General features: G+C 38.8%; 1 protein-coding gene across 7 annotated transcripts in view; it reads right to left on the bottom strand.

The window, feature by feature from the left end:
• The window catches only part of nrxn2b (neurexin 2b), a 631,720-nt gene that overhangs the window by 331,682 nt on the left and 279,905 nt on the right, over positions 1-20,133 (bottom strand). For 6 of the 7 annotated variants that reach the window (XM_088347971.1, XM_088347972.1, XM_088347965.1 and 3 more), the window contains 2 exons: positions 15,804-15,827; positions 7,935-8,096 (listed from right to left, as the gene is read on the bottom strand). In XM_088347971.1, coding sequence (XP_088204097.1) covers positions 7,935-8,096; positions 15,804-15,827 — 186 coding nt within the window. The remainder of the gene's footprint in view (positions 1-7,934; positions 8,097-15,803; positions 15,828-20,133) is intronic. The other variant, XM_088347966.1, reaches the window with a different exon arrangement.

Here is a 20,133-nt window from a genome sequence, read left to right as displayed (position 1 = left end):
GCCCCGGACCATTATCGGGCCCTGAAGCGTTTGGTACCTCGGAGCACTGAATGAAAAATAAGTTCCATTATGTTCGAGGCCTTCGCACGGAAAATACTAATCTGCTAGTGATCCCAAGAGCCAAGAAGAGATACGGAGGTTCCAAGGCATTCTCCATTCTGGCCCCGGTGCTGTGGAATATCTGCCCTCTCAGATTCGATCTGCAACCTCAGTAGGACTGTTTAAATCTAAGCTTAAAATACACTTATAGCTTATGAATAACCCATATTTCATGTTGATAATGTGTGTGTATTGCAAGATCCATTGCAATCTGGTCATCCTGGAAGGGGATAACTGTCATGATTACTAAGTCAGATCACCTGGAGCAATCATGTGGCGCCTGGGTGGGCGCCTTCTGATTGGCTGGCACTCATCTCTTAAGCGCCCTGCGCCCTGAGAGGAGTGTCAGAGCGTACATTCTTGTAACTCTGCGTGTTTCTCCTGATATCCAGTTCGTTTAGAACTCTGCTTATCTGATTTTTGCCTGCCTCCGATCCGACCTGTTTCCGTCCCACGTTTTGATAACTTCTCCAGCCCCGGTAAACACGACCTGCCTGATTTCCACACTACGATTGACGACTCATTCCGAAGTTATCTCCCCGGCGCCGCTGCTGACGTCTGACGGTCATCACGTCTCCAGCAAGGCCTGAACGCTTCCTTAATAAAAGACTAAACAAATGCTCTTGGGGTCCACTGGTCTGACTGGTTTTCTGATAATAACCTCATGTCCGGTACCTTTTCAAAGATTTTTGATTTTCCTTATCCTGAGATTTTGAGTTTTTCCCTGCCCTCATATAGGTTTTATATCAGGGGATGGCGTAATAATAGTCTGTAGTTTGCAATAATATGTGGTCTGTGCAGGCCTTTGAGACTCTTTGTGATTAAGGGCTATACAAATAAATAGGACTTGACTTGACGCTTCAGGGTTTGTACTGTCATGATTACTGATGCAAAGCACCTGAGTCTGCTCCTTTGGCGCCATCTGCCACGGACGCTGATTTGCCGCTTGTCTCTTTTCAAACCCCCGTCTTCTTGTCACCCGTTGTCAGTACGTCTGCGAACCTCAGCTCACGCTAGGCAAGCCCTTTCGACTCTGACTCTCTCCTGTCCGGATTCCTGTTTTGTTTTTTAATTTACCCAGTACCATTATGGCCAAAATCCAGTGTAGCTTGTGTATTTTGATTTTGTAGAGCCACAAATATATCTGTGATTTACATATGAGATTTTTAATTTTGTGTCTGCATTTGTCCCAAAAATATGATTTTTGGTTATCTAGTAGATCTCGAATTGGACACACCTATTTGAACAATATTTGTGTAAATATTGTTGGGACGAATATCTTTCCATATAGTTTTTGGCTGATATGTCGCTTACATTTTTGTTGCACTGAGTTCTTCCATTACAATTCAATACTGGGAAATTCTCCCTTAGATTTTTGCATTGGCTATAATAAATGTCCAGGATTGATACGCAATCCTTGCACTAATACACGTTTTATAGTTCCCTGTTTAGGTGTAGTGTGTACTTTTCCTCTTGGGTGCAACCCGTATGGGGCAATGATGTTTCATAGGACATTTGGGGCGGCAGTGGCTCAGGAGGTAGAGCGCTCGTCTTGGCATCAAAAAATCGCAGTTCGAATCCCGGCTCCTCCGTGTTACATGTCGAAGTGTCCTTGGGTAAGACACTGAACCCCTAATGCCCCCAATAAGCAGGTTAGCGCCTTACATGGCTGCACGGCCGCTATTGGGAAATGTGAAGCACACTGTAAAGCGCTTTGGGAAGTCTTGACTTGAAAAGCACTATATAAATGCAAATCATTTAATTTCATACAAACTAATGTCAGCTGCCTTAAACCATGAGGGAAGAAGAAATGCAATGGAAAAGCGAAGCCACCGGAGAGCAATGTCGGTGATATTTTCAAACAGACTTGTTGAGAAACATGGCAACAATTTCTAGCCTCAACAAGCACTTTACCAAAAATCCACACAATTTTCAATCCTTCAAAACACACCATTAAAATGCAAGTTAGTTTAATGATTTCAAGCGCCCATATGAACCCTAGACAAAAATGTGTTGCTATTGGAAAGTCTGCCTAAAAGTTCAGAGGTCTTGGGTTCAATTCCAGCTACCAGGCTCCTTGTGTGTGGTTTGCAAGTTTTCCCTGTACCCTTGCAATTTTTGTATACATGTATATAGTTTCTTAATTTCTATTTTTACACTGGCAACTGTGTGGACAGCAAAGCACGGATTTCATTTTGAAGAAACGTAGTTCTTTACTGTGCATATGACAATAAACACTTTGAATTTAATTGAATGGAATTTTCTCCTACATTACCAAAACGTGGCAGAGCCCAGCACCCCAGCAACCCTCATAAGGATAAGAGGTTCTGAAAATGTGTTGCAAGGACATGGATGCTAACATTAGCATAGCGCTAAATCTCCTGCCCGCTGCTATCAATAAATAGCAGGTTGCACACCCCGACGGAGCTTTTATCGTCGCCGGCGACTTTATGTCGGGCATGTTTAAGGACTGTACTTCCCAAATCCATTCAACACGTGGACTGAGCAATTAGGGAAAAAACACTGGACTGTGTGTACAGTAAGATCAAACATCTAGTTGGATCCGCCCATCTCTGTCTGTCCCTCACCCCCCTCCGGAGGAAAACAAAGCCTATACAACAAAGACAGTTAAAACATCTTCTTGTTCCTTTATCTCTTTGTTTTCCTTATCCTCACTGGAAAATGTGGAACTGGAGTATCCAATTTCGTTGTCACAATATATCCATGTTGTAACAATGACAATAAAGGTATATTCTATTCTATTCTAAATGTTTGTTTGACACAGTGAATTTACACTCATTATTATTATTATTATGTGGTTATTGTTATAAATATTATAATTTTGTTAAGATCATCGTTATTATGATTGTAGTAAAAGTACAAACATGTTTAATGCCGCCCTTGGGTCAGGTTGTGAGAATATTGTCGGAAAACTTTGCTGATCACTGGAGTACATCACTTCCGATAAATTGGAGACTGATGGGAAGCGTGAAGAGCCACCGCTAACGGTGGCTTATCTTCACACTCGCAAACTCATTGATGCACATTATGAGCTTGTGCTTTGTCGAGCTTTTACTGCCTCCCACCAACACACACACACGTAAGCACACCCTTTTTCTCCAGACCTCTGCGGGCCGCAGGGTGCCACCGAAGCGTGTCAAAGGCGTTTGACCACGGTAGGTGCATGAAAGCTTTGCCACATGCCGGAGCCACCGATAAGCCCGTCTGAAACACACGCTTTGCCCCATCCTCAATTCCTCAGACCCTTTCACTGGGGGACACATAGGCAGACGCCCCTTACCTACACACAGTAGTGAAGGCTACCCTGGATTTTTGAATTGGGGTACCGTATTTTTCGAACTATAGGGCACACTCAAAATACCCAAATTGGACTGGATGGACTGCATTTATATAGTACAGTGGAACCTCGGTTTTCGAACGCCTCTCAGTCCGAACAAATCGGTGTTCGACCAAAAAATTCGAGAAATTCTTGCTTCGCTGTTCGGTCAAAAATTCGGAGTTCGAACGCCGGTAATGCGTGAGTACGTACGCTAGAGTGCGATGCTGAGCGGCGTACGGGTGAAGATCGTGTAGATCGCCCCCACCCCTCGTGACCAACTGTTATCACGTGCCTACTTGCCTCTTTTTGCTTTTGCTTTTAATATCTGTGAACGGAGTGTTTTAGCCCCTAACTATGCCTCCAAAGGTCGGTGCAAGCAGGACAGATGAAAAAAGAAAAGTTGTTCATATCACTATTGCCTTTAAAAAAGACATAATAGCTAAATATGAAAGAGGTGTGCGAGTTTCCAATCTTGCTAGGGAATACAGCATGTGCCTTCTGCTGACCACCACAAAGGTAAGAAATCCCATTCATAATTATTTTCTTTATTTTTTTTTTTTTTCATTCGTGTTAGCGTAATCTTTCGTACGGAAGGTTACGATAATGGGAACCTATGATTAGCCTGGGTTAGCTTTATGATTCGAGGTAAACATTCAAGGTGTTGGAACTGAGCCCAAAATTCAGGGTGTTGGAACAGAGCCCCCTTTCCAATAAAGCGCTAGCCACTTGTGGTGCTAAATGCCTTGTAAACGACCAGATTTTTTTTATTTGTACACGTTCATGTTAGCGTAATCTTTCGTACGGAAGATTACGATAACGCGAGCGTACGATAAGCCTGGGTTAGCTTCATGTTTACGTTAAACATTCATGGTAAACATTCAGGGTGTTGGAACGGATTAAAACGATTTACATTACTTTTAATGGGAAAAATGATTTCGGTGATTGAACAAATCGGTTCTCGAACAGGGTTCTAGAACAGATTATGGTCAAGAACCGAGGTTCCACTGTACTTTAAAACTCACTGAGGACTTCCAAAGCGCTTTACAAAACACTTCACACTTCACCGATTCATACACACTCACAGCCCGATAGCGGAGTCAGCCATGCAACAGGAAGGGTTCAGTCTTGCCCAAGAACATTTCAACATTTGACTCTGGGCAGCAGGGAATTGAACCTGCGGCCTCTTTGGAGCAAAGACCACCGCTCTACCTCCTAAGCAACTGTCGGCTTCAAATCATCATCATTATGGTTTTTAGTCATAGAACCAGATTGAGGATACTTTTACTTTATCCCAGCTCAAACTAAGCATTGTTACACATTCATAATTAGGTAAAGCCAGGCATTTATTTATGTTTCAGAATGACCGAATTAATTCCCACAAGGCCAATACTTCTTTCAGTTCATAATCTCGTCGGATGTACCATAGACCTATTTATTGTTCGACTATATTCTCGCAGCCTGGCAAATAGTAACATCAACAATTTAGTACTGCGACTAAAACTAGTGCGATTATGAGATAGGACATTATGCCTTTTCAAGTGTCATCTGTATCCCTATGATGTAGTCGATATGATCCGTCCCTCCTCCTCCTGCGATCCGGGATACATCCCCGTCGCATCCAATGTAATGCAATTGTTATCAGTGATATTTTCCGCCTGATCAATTAATGAGCAAATAAAGCACTTCTTAATTTGGTGGTTTTAATTCCATATGCTTTATATATGATGAAAAAAATTAACAAAAGACTGCTTTCCAGGGGTGCAAATCATAATCTGGTTCAATTTATAATGTGTAAAATTTGGTAAGTTTGATTTTTTTTTTCAATTCACCCATAATGAGTAGAGATCCCACTCAAGATTTTTCATCAGTTACTTTCAAAAGAAACTGACACGTTTGACAAAACAATATTAGAATTATCTTTTCTATTCAAATACCATATGTTTCCTAATTAATATTATTAGGCGAAGCTACCTTTGCATATTTAACTAAACGTTAACACACACCACAAACACGTCCAAATAGCTCTGTGGTGTTGTCTCAGTCCCTTAGCCCCCCCTAGGGGAAACTTCCTAAATAAGCAGGTTTAGAAATAAAGAAAAAAATGAAAACTATGTTTTTTCTCCAAGCGTAATTAAGTCAGGGAGGGCGATTCCAGCAAGATCCATTAAAAGCGATGGAAAAGTAATTACCTATTCAATCGGCACGGCTTTATGAGAAAATGCGGTGGCACCATGTTGGCATGCCTCTACACAAGTCATTACCTTTACAAGGGCGTACTACTTTCAACTGTGATTGTGCTTCTTGATAGCTGCTTAAACACTGATTTAAAAGCTAGAAAGTGAGGTGCCGGCAGTGAGAGAGTTTTTATTTTCTTATGTGCGGGTCTGTTGTTGTGTACCTTTCTATACTCACTATAATTGGGTAAACGTGCCCCCCCCAATTTGGGGTCATAGACAATGTTCCCTCTAATTTTCCACATGTCTGAGCGTTCACACAAAGTCGGTGAGCAACGCTTGAAACAACAGTGAGCCACCATAATCCCAAGTGTGGCAAGATAATTCATTATCAAACGTGTCCAAAACTTGACATCAAGTTACATTTTGCTGAGTTTCCGGCAATGCAAAATTATTTTTCTCTTTTGAATGAATTGACTCATGTACTATTGCAAAGGTTGTACGGCCTACAAACGTCGTTTGTTCTTACAGTTCTTTCACAAGATATCCACTTATTTTTATTTCCCGATATATTTTGTCGCATAATATTAACATTTTTGGGGGCTTATTTAGTCGCTTGTAAGATACGGAACTGTACTTAATCACATTTTTAGTGGAAGTACAATGTTGGCAACAAGATTGACTTGATACAATTGGAAATTATTTGAATGCAACACAAACTTTTTTCCACTTTTTTTTAAAATTCCTTTAAAAAAATCTCATTGTATTTATTTTTTTCCGAGCTGTTACTTTTTTCTTTTTGTTCTCTATTTACTTTTTTCCTACATTTCTTTCTTTTCTTTTTTTCTTGCTTTTTTCTAAATATTTCCTTTTTTTTTCTTCACTTCGTTTCTTTTTTTCTCAGCTTTTCACTACTTTTTCATTTTGGTATTTTTTTCTTTTTTGTTCTGTTCCCCCTTCCTTTAAGTCATTTTGTGCATAATTGTAATCAATATTTGGTCATGTTGGGATTAAAGAAGCAAAAACAACCTGATGAGCCGTTTAGGACCCGAAAGAGCCGGTTCCTTTTAGTGAGCCGAGCCGAAGAAGCCGGTTCTCGACATAGTCTTAACTTTACTCAACTCCGTTCGACTTCAAAATACTGCATTTAGGACAAAACGTCAGGGGAACCTGTGTATTTTTTACCTTCTTGCACTGTCACTTTTACTTAAGTCGCTTCTTAAGTAATTTTGAGCCTTCATTCTTGTGCACTGGCTAGATTTTCTTGTGCGCTGAGAATGTGCGAGCAGTGCGCAATTGCGCACGAGCGCAGCTTAGAGGGAACACTGGTCATAGACAACATAACCATCCAAACACACTGTGATTTTAATTCAAAAAACGGGTCATTTTTAAAAAAATGCTCGATTATTTGTGTCAACCACGCATAACCGCGTTATTTTCCGTAAAGGGACAGTGTGTTTCATTTAGCACCTCCTAGTGGTAAAAAAAAAACAGGTAATGAATTGAAAAAAACAACAAAATTATTTTGGATAACAAACACAAATATTTCAACTATCACATAAGCATGCATTTTATTTCTCAATACTCGTATGTCCAGAAATTTGTATTAATTCTACATTCATGGGCCTCACCTACCAGAGCTGAAATATTGTCCACCATATTACTGCCATCAGGTCAGTGGCCTTGAGGGTAGGGGGACTGGGAAGTTGCTGGTTCGAGCCTCGGCTGGATCATACCTAAGACTTACAACATTGGTACCTGCTAAACTACCAGGTTGGAGGTGATAAGTGTGTGATTGGTTGAAAGCCGACAACATCACTGAATGGACTGGTACCAACTTTGCCATGACCCTAACCCAGGCCATGAACCGTCAGCAGTAGAAAAAGGTGTCCAGAGTTGTGTCGTCAGTCAAGCCCCGACGACCAAGGCAGTTAAGGGATTCGTGAACCATGAAGTGAAGATGAAAGCAATCATGTGCGGAAATTACGCGTAAGCGCTTTCTGAACTCGATTGGACAATGCTAATACATGCTTAATAAAGAACATATTCTACTTACAATGTTTTTGGGACACCTAAAATGATGCATCCCACCTTTAAATAATGTAAAAATTGGAAAAACATGTATTTGTTCTACAGCCTAAATAATGGATGACTTTTAGTTTGAAATTCTATCAGAACAAAATAATTTGGCCCTGTTGTACCCAACTTCTTCCACTCAAAACTATGTTGATAATTGTATCATTTGATCCAAGTTAAATTTTGTGAAGTTGGCAAAACACACACTTTCCCCAAAAATCCACCGGGTTCATCGAGGGACTCACATCTTTGAGGCACCCCATAAAGTTGTTGCTGACGGGCGAGCCCGGCAGGTCGGCAGTGTTGGGGCTACCGCCAATATAGAAGAAATCGTCCGAGCCCAGCATGGTGTAATCCTCCTGCGTGTAGCCGGTAGTGGTCAGGATACCGTCCACCGAGATGGTTACCTAGCAACAGGCGAAGCGCCACCAAAGATAAAAACAGGGACGGGGCAAGACCGGGGAACAAATAGCAGATATTAGCAAACAAAGCCCAACAGTCGAGTGAGCAGGTTTCATACCAGTCAACTTGCAGGTTTTCCCCGTATTTGATTCGTTTTTTTGTCATTTCAAATTATGTATGCTGGGTAACAACTTTTGATTTGTGAAAACAAACTAGGGTTTTTGTCCCACTAATCTTATCTTGCCCATTTAAATTCTTCACTGGTAGAAGCTAATACTGTTGCGGTATGCTAGCAAATGTTATCCTTGATGAAGCATTTATTTTCGCGCATATTGCTCCGCTTTCATCACTCTAATGCTTGCAGTAAGAGAGTTTTTTAGCCATGTGAGGAAAGTAAAGATAAGATCCGGTCTAAAGGAGCCAACCAGACCTAGCTCGTGGGTATTAGATCCGGGCCCAGCCTGAGCCCTACAAAGCAGACCCGAGTATTCATATTATATTTGTGTTATTCTGGGCTGGGCTCAGGCCTAAGGTCTTATTTCTAGTACCGAGTATACGAAGACACAAGTAACTGATACAAATTAAAGTGTGACAGTTTCTGTTACAGAGTGAAACCATCAGTAAAACAATGCTAAATCTTGAGTTGTACAAAAGCAAAACTAAAATCACTGTAGGTGGGGAAACAAACCAAACACTAAAGATGGTTGAAATGTGTTTTAAGATAGTTTGTTTGGTAAATGAAATCAACTTGTTTTCACCCATTATTATTGTTTATATTCTGCGAGTAAATATGTGCCGTGCCGTGTTTATTATCACTTGATAAGGGAATTCGTAATCATCATTAAGGGGAGGGATTGGCCTAAGTTGACAGGTATGAAGTTTAGAGACAAAAATTCCCGCTTCCCTTTAGAGTGCAGCATCACACATGCTCAATTATCTTTCATTTTCTATTTCGAGTTCTGTGAGTGCATGGTTGCACATTGCAAGTGGTATTTTTGTATTCCCGACTTAGCATAAAGAAGAGATGGCTTCCATTAACATATTTGAACAACACCTCAAACACACATCAGTTTCCTTAACAACGTATTATTATATAACTTATTGTTGTGAACATTTAGTTGCATCCTGTACAGGAGGGTTCGGGAACATTTTTGACTCAAAGAGTAATTAAAGCAAAATCATTTGATTTTTGTTTTGGGGGTGGAGGAAGAGCCACATCACATATTATGAGACAAAAATTAACGAAACCGCCAAACATGAGTCCCAAAATAAGCTAATTATTTAATACATTTTACTTCACTGTGTGACCTTTGATCATTTGATGCAATCTATGAAATCATAATAATACCAGAGTTTTAGTAATTTCCCTCCCAAAGTTACTTAATATTGTTGACACTCATTTTTTATCCAATTGAAAATTATTTTTTTATTGAAAATAAAGGTTTCAAAACAAGGTGCGAGTAGAGTTCCTTTTTATATGTCACTAAGTACTGCAAACAAGAAAGACACTAATGTATTCACCTACCTGTGGTCAAACGTCTAAATTTTGGATTTTAGTGGTCATTACTCTTCCTCCATTAGGATTTATAGTTTACAATCTTTGCGATTATTGAAATGTACTAACACCTATCTTAAAGGTCATCATGCGTACCGTTGAATATTCGACTATACACTTGAAAACATATCGAGAAGGCTGACGTCACTCTGGCTTGTGTATTCTGATACATCTCATTGGCTAAGACGCAAATAAATCCTATTGACATTTCTTCTTCTGAGCTTTAAAGGGAAAGAAACGGGCTAAGCGCTCCTGCCGCTAGAAGTAGAAACACGAAGTAATCATGAAAGAGCCTCACTTGGCTCGCAAGCCATATGTTCCCGACCCCTGCTGTATAGTATTTCAGGTATCTTAAATATATATTTTTTGCACAACTGCACTCTACAGGTCTTCTCAACTGAAGGTCACGTTTCTCTGTTGTTGCTGTTGTACTTCCCTTCAAAACAGAGCAACTCATTTTTATGTCTGATGTTGCTCCCCTTGGCGACTTGTGTATTGGAAGCGTGTGGGTGGGGGCCAAGAGCTTTTTTTTTTTCTCTTTTTTTTCCCCCCTTGGTTTTTTTTTCCCCCTCATGTGACTTGTAGCCTACAGTGAAGATGTGTACTTCTTGTGGTATTTGTTTGTGACTGAGTTGCTGGTCAACTGCCAGACACCTATGAAGGCTTCATTAAACGGAAAATGAAATTAAGGAGATGAGACATTTTATTAGTATCCCAACAACAGTTAGTAGTTAGTTGGCTAGTAATTGTGGCAATTATTATGCTTTTTTAGAATAGGGAACAGCAACATACTGTCAAAATCATAGGAGGAACCAATATTTGAATGGTACTTGTAAAACAATACATGAAAAAATGCAAACATACTTTTTAGTCGAAAATAGTTGGCATTATAAAAAAAACAATCAAGGAGGCCAAATACTTTTGACCACTTTTTTGGGGTCAAATGAACAAAAGACAAACTCAAATTATTGTGTTTTGGGTGATGCATTACAACCAAAAATTGTCAGATAAACTGGAGAGAAAACAATTTTGAGGTCGAATTGATAAACAATAGAAAGCAAAACAAAAACAAGAAATGGATATCGTTACGATTTTCTAAGCAACCCCAAACAATTTTAGTGTTTCTTTGTCGTCTTTTTTTTAATCTTTTTTTTTTTTTTAACAACCTCTTAACTTTAAGAATTAACGTATTATTTTTTTTTAGATCATGTAATTGTAGTATTGCGTCATATAATCGGGGATGATTTTTTTTAATCTTCTGAATATGATTAATTATCGGAAAAAAATTGCAGTAAAAGTATCATCTAGCAAAATCTGTTAATAAATAATAAAACATACGAAAAAAATGGGTAATGCACACCCTTATACCCAGATTACCCAATGGAATTCAATGAGAATAAGAATAAGAATACAAACAAGAATAAGAATAAGAATAAACATACTGTCTGTGTTTAGGTTAAAGCAATTGCTCATCTTTGGGGTTATTAAATTGATCCAAATAATGATGTTTTGATTGTTTATTATAAACACATAATGTAATATTTTGAGAGAAAAAGGGTTGCCATGCGTTTGGATTAAAAAAAAAATGTGGGTGCAGTTTTACGCAATTTTCTTTGACTAAAACTTTTGTGTCAAACACCAACTCAAAGTGGCATTGTGTTATCCTTATTACAGGGATTGTGTATATTCATCCATCCATCCATCGATTATCTTCCACTTATCCGAGGTCGGGTCGTGGGGGCAGCAGCTTTAACAGGGAAGTCCAGACCTCCCTATCCCCAGCCACTTCTTCCAGCTCATCTGACGGGATCACGAGGCGTTCCCCTGGCCAGCCTAGAGACATAGTCGCTCCAGCGTGTCACGGGTCGTTCCCGGGGCTACTGCCGGTGTGACATGCCCGGACGACCTCCCAAAGGGAGGCGTCCAGGAGGCATCCTTATCAGATGCCCAAGCCACCTCAACTGGCTCCTCTCTATGCGGAAGAGCAGTGGCTCTACACAGAGTCCCTCTCGGATGATTGAGCTTCTCACCTTATCTCTAAGGGAGAGCCCAGCCACCCAGAGTATATTATTTAGCGTTTATCATTTAAACTTGAAATCAATGGTAATTTCGTTTTTCAACCACATTTACAGTTCCTGAGTCTAAAATGACCACTAGAGGGCAGGTTATGCTGTAGGTGAGACACTCATATCAAACTTAAAACATAGTATGTTTTCATTTTTTATTTTCTTTTAAATTGTGTGAATAAAATGTATTGTCGTCATCAATTTGCAGCAAAATTATTGTCTAGTGAATTATGTTATCGTGACACACACCACAAATAAATAGTTGTGTTTGGAGTAACACACACTCCAATTGTAAAATAATTCATAATGTGTGATGCATAACCCAATTATTGAAAAACACACAGAACAAGACACCTTTAGGCTAAAAAATGAACTAGTCTCTTGAGTAAAAAAGGCGTTATGCATTCAATGTACTCATTTGAATTATGACAACAATAATTGCTGGATGCTGTTTTGTGAGTTATTTTATGAATAATGTTTTTAGACAAATATATTACAGTACATCAGAGCGACCCAAGCAGAAATGTGTCAATGTTTGACCCATAATTGGGTTATCATTGACCCAACCGTTTTTACAGTGTACATGTGAAAATCCACTTACCTTTACTGGCTGACATGATCAAAAAGTCTATAAATAACATATCTATTATTAATGCTGAGAATTGGAGAAAGGCTCAATAGATGTCTGGCAGTTTTGAATGTGGTATATATATGCATGTGTCCACTCTCCATGTGTGTTAGTACATGTCGTGACAGTGCAGGGGCGGGTTAGGGATTGTTTGCTCGAGAGCACAATCGGTTAGTACACTTTGGTCAGTAAGGGGAAGTCAGACACAAAAACTGTGGTTAGTACACTCGCAACAACATTTGCACGCGCCGGCGATAATGCTCCATTCTCGATTCTTTGCTCAAACCAAAGCCGCACGTTTGGAGCGAGGGCGTTTGAGTTGGATAATAAGAGAGTAAAAAGAATCAACCCATCGGTGACGCACAAACCATGCACCGGATATGGAGATGGAACTGAAAACACAAATGAGTAGGATTGTTCACCAGGTGAGGATGTGCACCAAATGTTGACACATGCAAACACAATACACAACGGGAAGAATGAAACAAATTGTATTTTTCATCGGGGGGTTAGCTGAGGGGGTACCAGAGAGTGAGGACAACAATCCGAGTATCTTAATGAATAACGCATGTTGGGAAGGGTTGCTCCTCACCCCCTGGTCCTCACCACCCCCCATTAATTGTTTGTGTGTAAGGTCATTGTTTCGAGTGTATTTGTTAAAAAAGAACAAAAGAAAAACAGCGGTTTTGTCGTGGCTAACGTGTCGTCTGGCCGTGTTGATTATATTAGAAGTAGTTATATATGCATGTATATATCTTAGCCACTATATATACATGGACATATATGCTTAATGTAATCTTTTCAGAAAAAGGAGGTGACATGCAAAAGTGCATGTTAGTGTTAGTAACAGATCACTTGCACAAAGTACAGCGTTTGCACTGCCGGATGCTCGAAAAAGACTGATGGTGGCCCCAGTGGAAGACTAACTTTCTGTCTGTCTGTCTGTCTTGCAATCTATGTGATTTATCTATCTGTCGATGTTATCTCTGTGATCGGTCTATCAATGTTATCTCTGTGATTGGTCCATTGAAATGATCTATGTAATATTTCTGATCCATCTATCTACCTGATCCATCTATCTGTCTGATCTTTCTCATCTGTCTGTCTGTGTGTTTTTCTGTCTGTCTGTCTTAAAATCTCTGTGATCCATCTTTACAGTATATTGATGCTATCTCTGTGATCGGTCTATAGATTTTATCTCTGTGATCTTTCTGATCTACCTAGCTATCTAATCTATCTACCTATCTAATCCTTCTCATCTTGATCAATGTTTTGTGATATTTTTGATCTATCTATCTATCTACCTGATCTATCAGTCTATCTGATCTTTCTTACCCGTCTGTCTGTGTGTTTGTCTGTCTGTCTGTCTTGAAATATCTGTGATCTAGCTACATATTGATGTTATCTCTGTGATCGGTCTACAGATGTTATCTCCGTGATCTCTGTGATCTTTCTGATCCATCTAGTTATCTAATCTATCTATTTATTTGATCTTTCGCATCGGTCTGTCTTTCTGTCTGACTATCTTGTAATCGCTGTGATCTATCTATATAACGATATCATCTCTGTGATCAACAAATAATAATAACATAATAGCCTACAAAGTTTAGACCTTAACTAATTTTAAATATATTTTATCATAACCTAACATTCAAACGTCATGCAACAAAGAAAAATAGAAAATCAATTTAAAAAAAAAGAACAGCGTAAGTCAAATTCAACTGTTTTATTATTTTTTTCAATATCATGATTTTGGTTGATTGGAATTTGAGGGTTTCTAAAATTTCAAATGAATACAATCAATTAAAAGTAAAAGCCAGTATTGAGTATTGAGGGCTTCACATTGGAGTGGCCAATATTGTTGTCAAACTGTAAGCAAATTTAACAATTCTATGAATCCTACATTTAAGTTGGTCTTAATATATTTCCCTGTGTTAGACATGCTGTGTTGATAATTTTCAGTGTTGTGTTTAACCGATTGGTTATTAAAAAATCAAAATAATTCTCAACTTATTTATTTATATAATTATCAGTCGCGTGTAATACGACTTACTGTGGTGATTTAGTTGAGTCAATTCCAGAACTTTCAGAAAAAACACTAACCCGGAATTTAAGAAGAAAATATATATATTTTTTAAATTATTTAGTACAATGTAAATTTGAAACAATTTGAAATATACAACATTGTAGAATATTTTTTGTTAGTAATCTGAAAAAAAAAAAAAAGAGAGAAAATATTTAACAGATTATTTAAATGCTGTATTCAAATAATCATTTGTTTCCTCACTGCAATTTGGAAAATAAGCAAAGTACTAGGATCAATTGGGTCAATTCTGAAACCAGCAATTGAACCCAGGATAAACTTTGGCAGTGCACGAACCACGTTTCAAATGAGGCATTCAAGAGAAGCGAAGGAATGCTTGTGCTTTGCTGACTTTCACTGGAGGCGCCATCAGATTATATATTTTTTTTGCTCAATTTACATGTCTGCTGTGCGTGATCACGTCTCGGGGCTTATTCTTGAAAAAAAAATGGGAGCAGGAAAATATAAAGAACCTCAAAAGCAAACACTTTCTAAAGCTAAATTGAGCTGTATTGGACTAAAACACTTTATCCCTTCAATCCGATAAGTGTGGAAAACGTAAAAAAAAAAAGAGATTTGGGTGGGTTATGGAGGTAAGGTTGGTCTTAAAAGATCCAGCCCACGGGTAAGCGTTAGGGTTATTAAGGCCTGACCCAGCCCGAACCTGTCCGATTAACTTGATTATCATGCCTTAACCCAAAGAAAACCAGCCATCTCATAGTTATTTTGTGAGGACTTGGGAGGAGGATAATTGTATTTCCTTATAACAAATTAAATATTTTGTGACAATGTCTAAATTAAGCACGACTTTAATAAACATTTACATCCTTTATATTATTACCTACAATTCCCATCAATGACGGGAACATTTAAAGGTCGTAGGTTATTTTGACAGGTAACAAATTGGGTACTAAACCACAGGAGCAGTGCATCCTTGAGAATCTAGCGCGGCACTTTGAGAGAAGCAGAGATACCAAGAAGAACAATTATTACCTGTTAAATGCTTTTATGTTTTTATTTTTTAGTTTGGTATACACCTGTATAAATATATTCAAAATTCTGGTTGGGTTGGGGTCAGGCTAAAGATCACAACTCTCTGGTGGGGTTTAAAAAAAACAAAAACAAAGAAAGTTTCTATATTAAATTATACGCTTATTAGACCTCTTTGAACATATATTTTTAAAAGGCTGGCGAGTAAATGATGACAAATTAAAATAATGTAACATGTATCAAAATACAGAGGCAGAGGTTGGCAGCTACCGGATGGCGGATTGAAACTTGAAAAGAGAACAGAAGAAAAACGAGAAAAAAAAAAAAATCAGGACAAACAAACTAAAAGACATTTAGAATGATAACTCCCATATAATGCAGTCTGTTTACCATAGCGTGTCCGATGCCTGCGTGCTAAGGGAGAAAATAGGGAAAGGGTTGGGATAAGGGGAAAAAAATGACCAACCTTAAAACTCAGGAGAACACACTTTAAGCCCTGCCTCCAAAAAGTGGAGAATGGAGAAATGCACTCTCAATTTAAAAGTTATACAATATTAATTAAAAACAATATATAAAAATATCTTCAAGCTCCCTAATTTGTCAATTTGTTTCCAAATCAAGAAAAAAAAGCTGTCAGAAATTTACACTATTTAGCTAGAAAAATAAAGCCAAAAGGAAGGGAAAAAGCATAGCACATTTGTTAGTAGGTTTCGTTGTAGGTTAAGTGGAATGGTTGACATTCCGTGGATGACACAGTGTTAGTTAGTACAAATAATAACTGGATAGGCCAAACCAATGTACCAATGGACTGGAACAAATTTACATTTTTCTGTTAGTAAAAAAATAAAAAATAAATAAAAACAAGTTAAAAACATTTGGACACAGGGTTTGTGGTGATTGTGGTAATATGTTTGTGTGTGCATGTATTTTAAAATTGCTTCAAGTAGACACAAGTCAGCCCCAATTGAAAGTGAAGGTTCCATTCAGAAATTAGTATTAAGTCAAATATTAAGAAAACAACAGATGCAGGTATAAGTAACAGCAACCCCTCAAAAATGGGGGAGTTCTCCATTTAAAGCCAAGGACATTTTTAATCAGCATTGCCAGGAAACCCTGAGAAAAAAAAGATAAGCATCATCATAATAAAAAGTGTATTAGAATGTAACACAAATTATTTGTCTTCACACCCTGCTATTAAAAAGAGAAACAACTTATTTTTGTACCACAATTTTGGCACAGACATTTTTGGCGCTCTAGAAAAAACATACATATAACCAAAATGTAATGATGTCCCTTATAAAGTGAGGCGAGCCGTGCAGAGCTGACCTTCAACAGGGCGGAGTTGACGCATCTGTTTATTTTTCATTCAAAAATGCAATGAAAAATAAGTTCAAAATAAGTTCTGACAAGATTTTACCACAAAGATAATTGCTTAAAAAATGGTGTGTCCATCTGCTACCACGCTAGCTTAACTTTTTCTCATGTTTACATGTTAAAACTACAATTGAGCCGTTATATTTAAACACATCTTTTGTTTGTGCCATTCATTCCGGTCAAAGACTGAAGTCGGTAGACTGGAGCTAAAGCAATTCCGGCCAGATTTTAAGTAATTATTATTGTTATTATTAATGTGTGTGTTCTGTCTTAGATAAAATGCTCCTAAAATATGTTTTTAAAAAAGGATGTGTGGTATTGTGTTGTGTATACATTTCAAGCACTTCACTTTAGTTATAACAAAGCTCAGATAAAAATTATTAAGCATGTTCCATTTGCATTTTAGATCTAAAACTAGTTTTACTTCTTCTGATTTACTTTAGTGTCCGACAGGATTAAGCAATGTAAGAATATTGAAGTCACAGTCGTAATTGTGTGTTTTCCAGTAATACATTTTTTATTTTGTTAAACCTGCATATTTATATCTTAAGTTAATAATTGAGAGGTATTTCATTGACCTTATGATTATGCATGCATTCAAGAGATGGGCGTCACCAGGGTGTAGTTGCCCAAGACACACCACAGGAAATGGTACCCCTGTGACCCTAGTCGTTAAGTGAAGTCATGTCACATTTATTTGTATAGCCCTTAATCACAAAAATGTCTCAAAGGACTCCAAAGGATTACAATTACACCATCACCTGATCTTAAACCAACATGCAGGCAAGGAAAAACTCAAAACCTAAGCGTGAGGAAAAAAAAACCTTGAGAAGGGCCTCACAAGTGGCAATCCCCCTTCCAGGATGACCAGGGTGGAATAGATTTAGATCCAACCAACAATTTATCCAAACAAACCTACATATGTACTTAACCTCGGTGGAACTGTTAAAATTTAGACTGTAAAAGTATGTGTTCTGTGAAGCCCTTTGAGACTTCTTTTGATAGAGGGCTATAAAAATAAACATGACTTAACTCGACCTATTTACTTTTTGTTTTATTGAATTGTTGCAACAATGTATCCATTTGTCTAGTTATTAAACTGTCTCTTCATTGTTCTAAGTGAATTATTTGCTAGGTTGGAAGGTATATTAGATCTGAATTTGTTTATTACTTATATGTTTGTTTTCCACAGTCGAAAAGGGCACATACCAAATAATGGTGTTAGGGTCTGATATGTCTCCTACCACAAGGGGTTCCCAAACGGGGTTTGTATTGGGCACTAGTTTTACTTTTTCTGAATTACTTTAGTGTCTGGGTGTGTGTGGATTGAACATACTGTGCCCAAATATACTGGACCTGTTATAAGGACATTTGCAACATCACTCGTCATCTGGTCATTTTCATCCCCTTGCAGGGTTTTTGTTTTTGTTAACTTTGCTCCATGCATTTTTAATTTCCGGTATTGGTCTTTGGTTCTGATTTGGACTCAAGTTTTGTTTTGTTAGGGTATATCGTTGTTCAGTGAACCGGTGTTTGTTTATCACTCTGGGCCTCCTTCGTTGTTAAATGTAATCCCTTTTTTGAAAACCCCTTCTTCCAGTTCCTGCTTTTCCCACACGGGTCCGTCGCCTTCAAAACGTAACAAATGGTGTATAAAATAGTATAAATAAGTCATCTGGCTTTCACTATAAAACAAGGCATACTAGCAGAGGCCTCTTTTTGATGTATTGCTGTATGCAAAAAGTGATTTCCCTTCTCGGTGTAACCCAGGTCACATTCTCAGAGTTAAGCGCCTGGTTGTGTTCTGAAAACGATACATAACTTGATCACGGTTGGAAAAGTCACGCAAATGAACCCAGCGTCTGCTAAAAAAGGAGATCTAGAGAGCGGCCCCGTCTCTTTCCGAGGCCGGGTTAAAACGCAGCTGGCCCAGTTCTGTCACTTGCATGTTGAATCTCCAGTTTGCAAAGTCACATCGGGGATTACAAGTCGCCTGTGTTGTGTTTCACTTAAATGAGGAACAAACCATTGTCTCCCTTTTCCTCCTTTTGCTTTCGTCTCGCGTCACAGCGTTAAAACCCTTCTCTTATTTTATCCTTTCTGCATTCCCGCATCCCCCCAAAAAACATTAAAATTCGCTTTCTAGCTGTCGGGTTTGAGCCTGGGGAGGAGGTGGTAGACGGCCATCACGTTAACACTTGCTGTGCACATGATCACCACTAGGCAGCACTCTAACCATGTCGTCGTCTAACAGACTCCCCATACAAGCTCCTCCCAACTTCTGAGACTCCCCTCATTGTGCACTTTGCTGACATCTAAATTATGCACATGCAAAATAATTATTGTAAAAACGGACAAAAGGCCAAAAGCTGAGCCTTATGACGGGTAATTTTTTTGGGGGGGATGTACGAGATATAACATGGAGAAATTTATTCGGCTGAACACGACCGGAGCAGCGTACAGAAATGTCAAGCAGATTAAACTATGTACGGAGGGTACAGTTGGGGTCAAAAGGCGCGTGGGCCATCTGCTAGAAAGCGCTACTAGAGATTTTGTACTGGTATTTGCACAGATTGGCTGATACGGTTGACTGTTTGGCTCCAAATCCGCTCAGCATCTTTAAAATAGTTGCAGAAAATCGCCGCAGTACATCACATTAAAATGCTTTGAAAAGCATTCAAGCGCTATTCAATACAATTCAATTCATTATCACACAATGTGATCAACCGTTTGTTGTATCCACCCATCCATCCATCCATTATCTGCACCGCTTATCCTCAGTAGAGTCGCGAGGGTGCTGGAGCCCATCCCAGCTATCTTCCGGCAGTGGGCAGGGGACACCCTGAACTGGTTGCCAGCCAGTCGCAGGGCACACAGGGACAGACAAGTCGCTCGCTCATTCACACCTAGGGACAATTTGGACCGGCCAATTAACCTGACATTCATGTTTTTGGAATGTGGGAGGAAACCGGAGTGCCCGGAGGAAACTCACGCAAGCACGGGGAGAACATGCAAACTCCACAAACCTATACCGCACACGTGCTAACCACTGCCTTACCGCGCTGCCCGTTTGTTGTATAACAATTAGTATTATAGAAATGTATTTTTCTTTTTCTTTTTTTTTCTGTTTTAAAAAATCATTTTAATGATTTAATTTATTTCAGAAACATAAAGGCATTTTATTTCGTTACAATACTTTTAATCGTGACGGAATGAGTCTCGCTCAGCTGATCTGACACGCTAGCTGCACGCTAAGTGCACAAAGGTCTGGAAACGCGCGATGCACTTTTTGTTTTCTCAAGTTGGGTTGATGCTCGTGCGCCGACCGGTTTTGGTATTCCTAGCC

The sequence above is a fragment of the Urocampus carinirostris genome, chromosome 11, assembly GCF_059441175.1.
Source record: "Urocampus carinirostris isolate Australia breed hairy pipefish chromosome 11, RoL_Ucar_1.0, whole genome shotgun sequence".
Lineage (NCBI taxonomy): Eukaryota > Metazoa > Chordata > Actinopteri > Syngnathiformes > Syngnathidae > Urocampus > Urocampus carinirostris.
The sequence above is the reverse complement of the archived record's forward strand: the minus strand, read 5'-3'. Positions and strand labels throughout refer to the sequence as shown.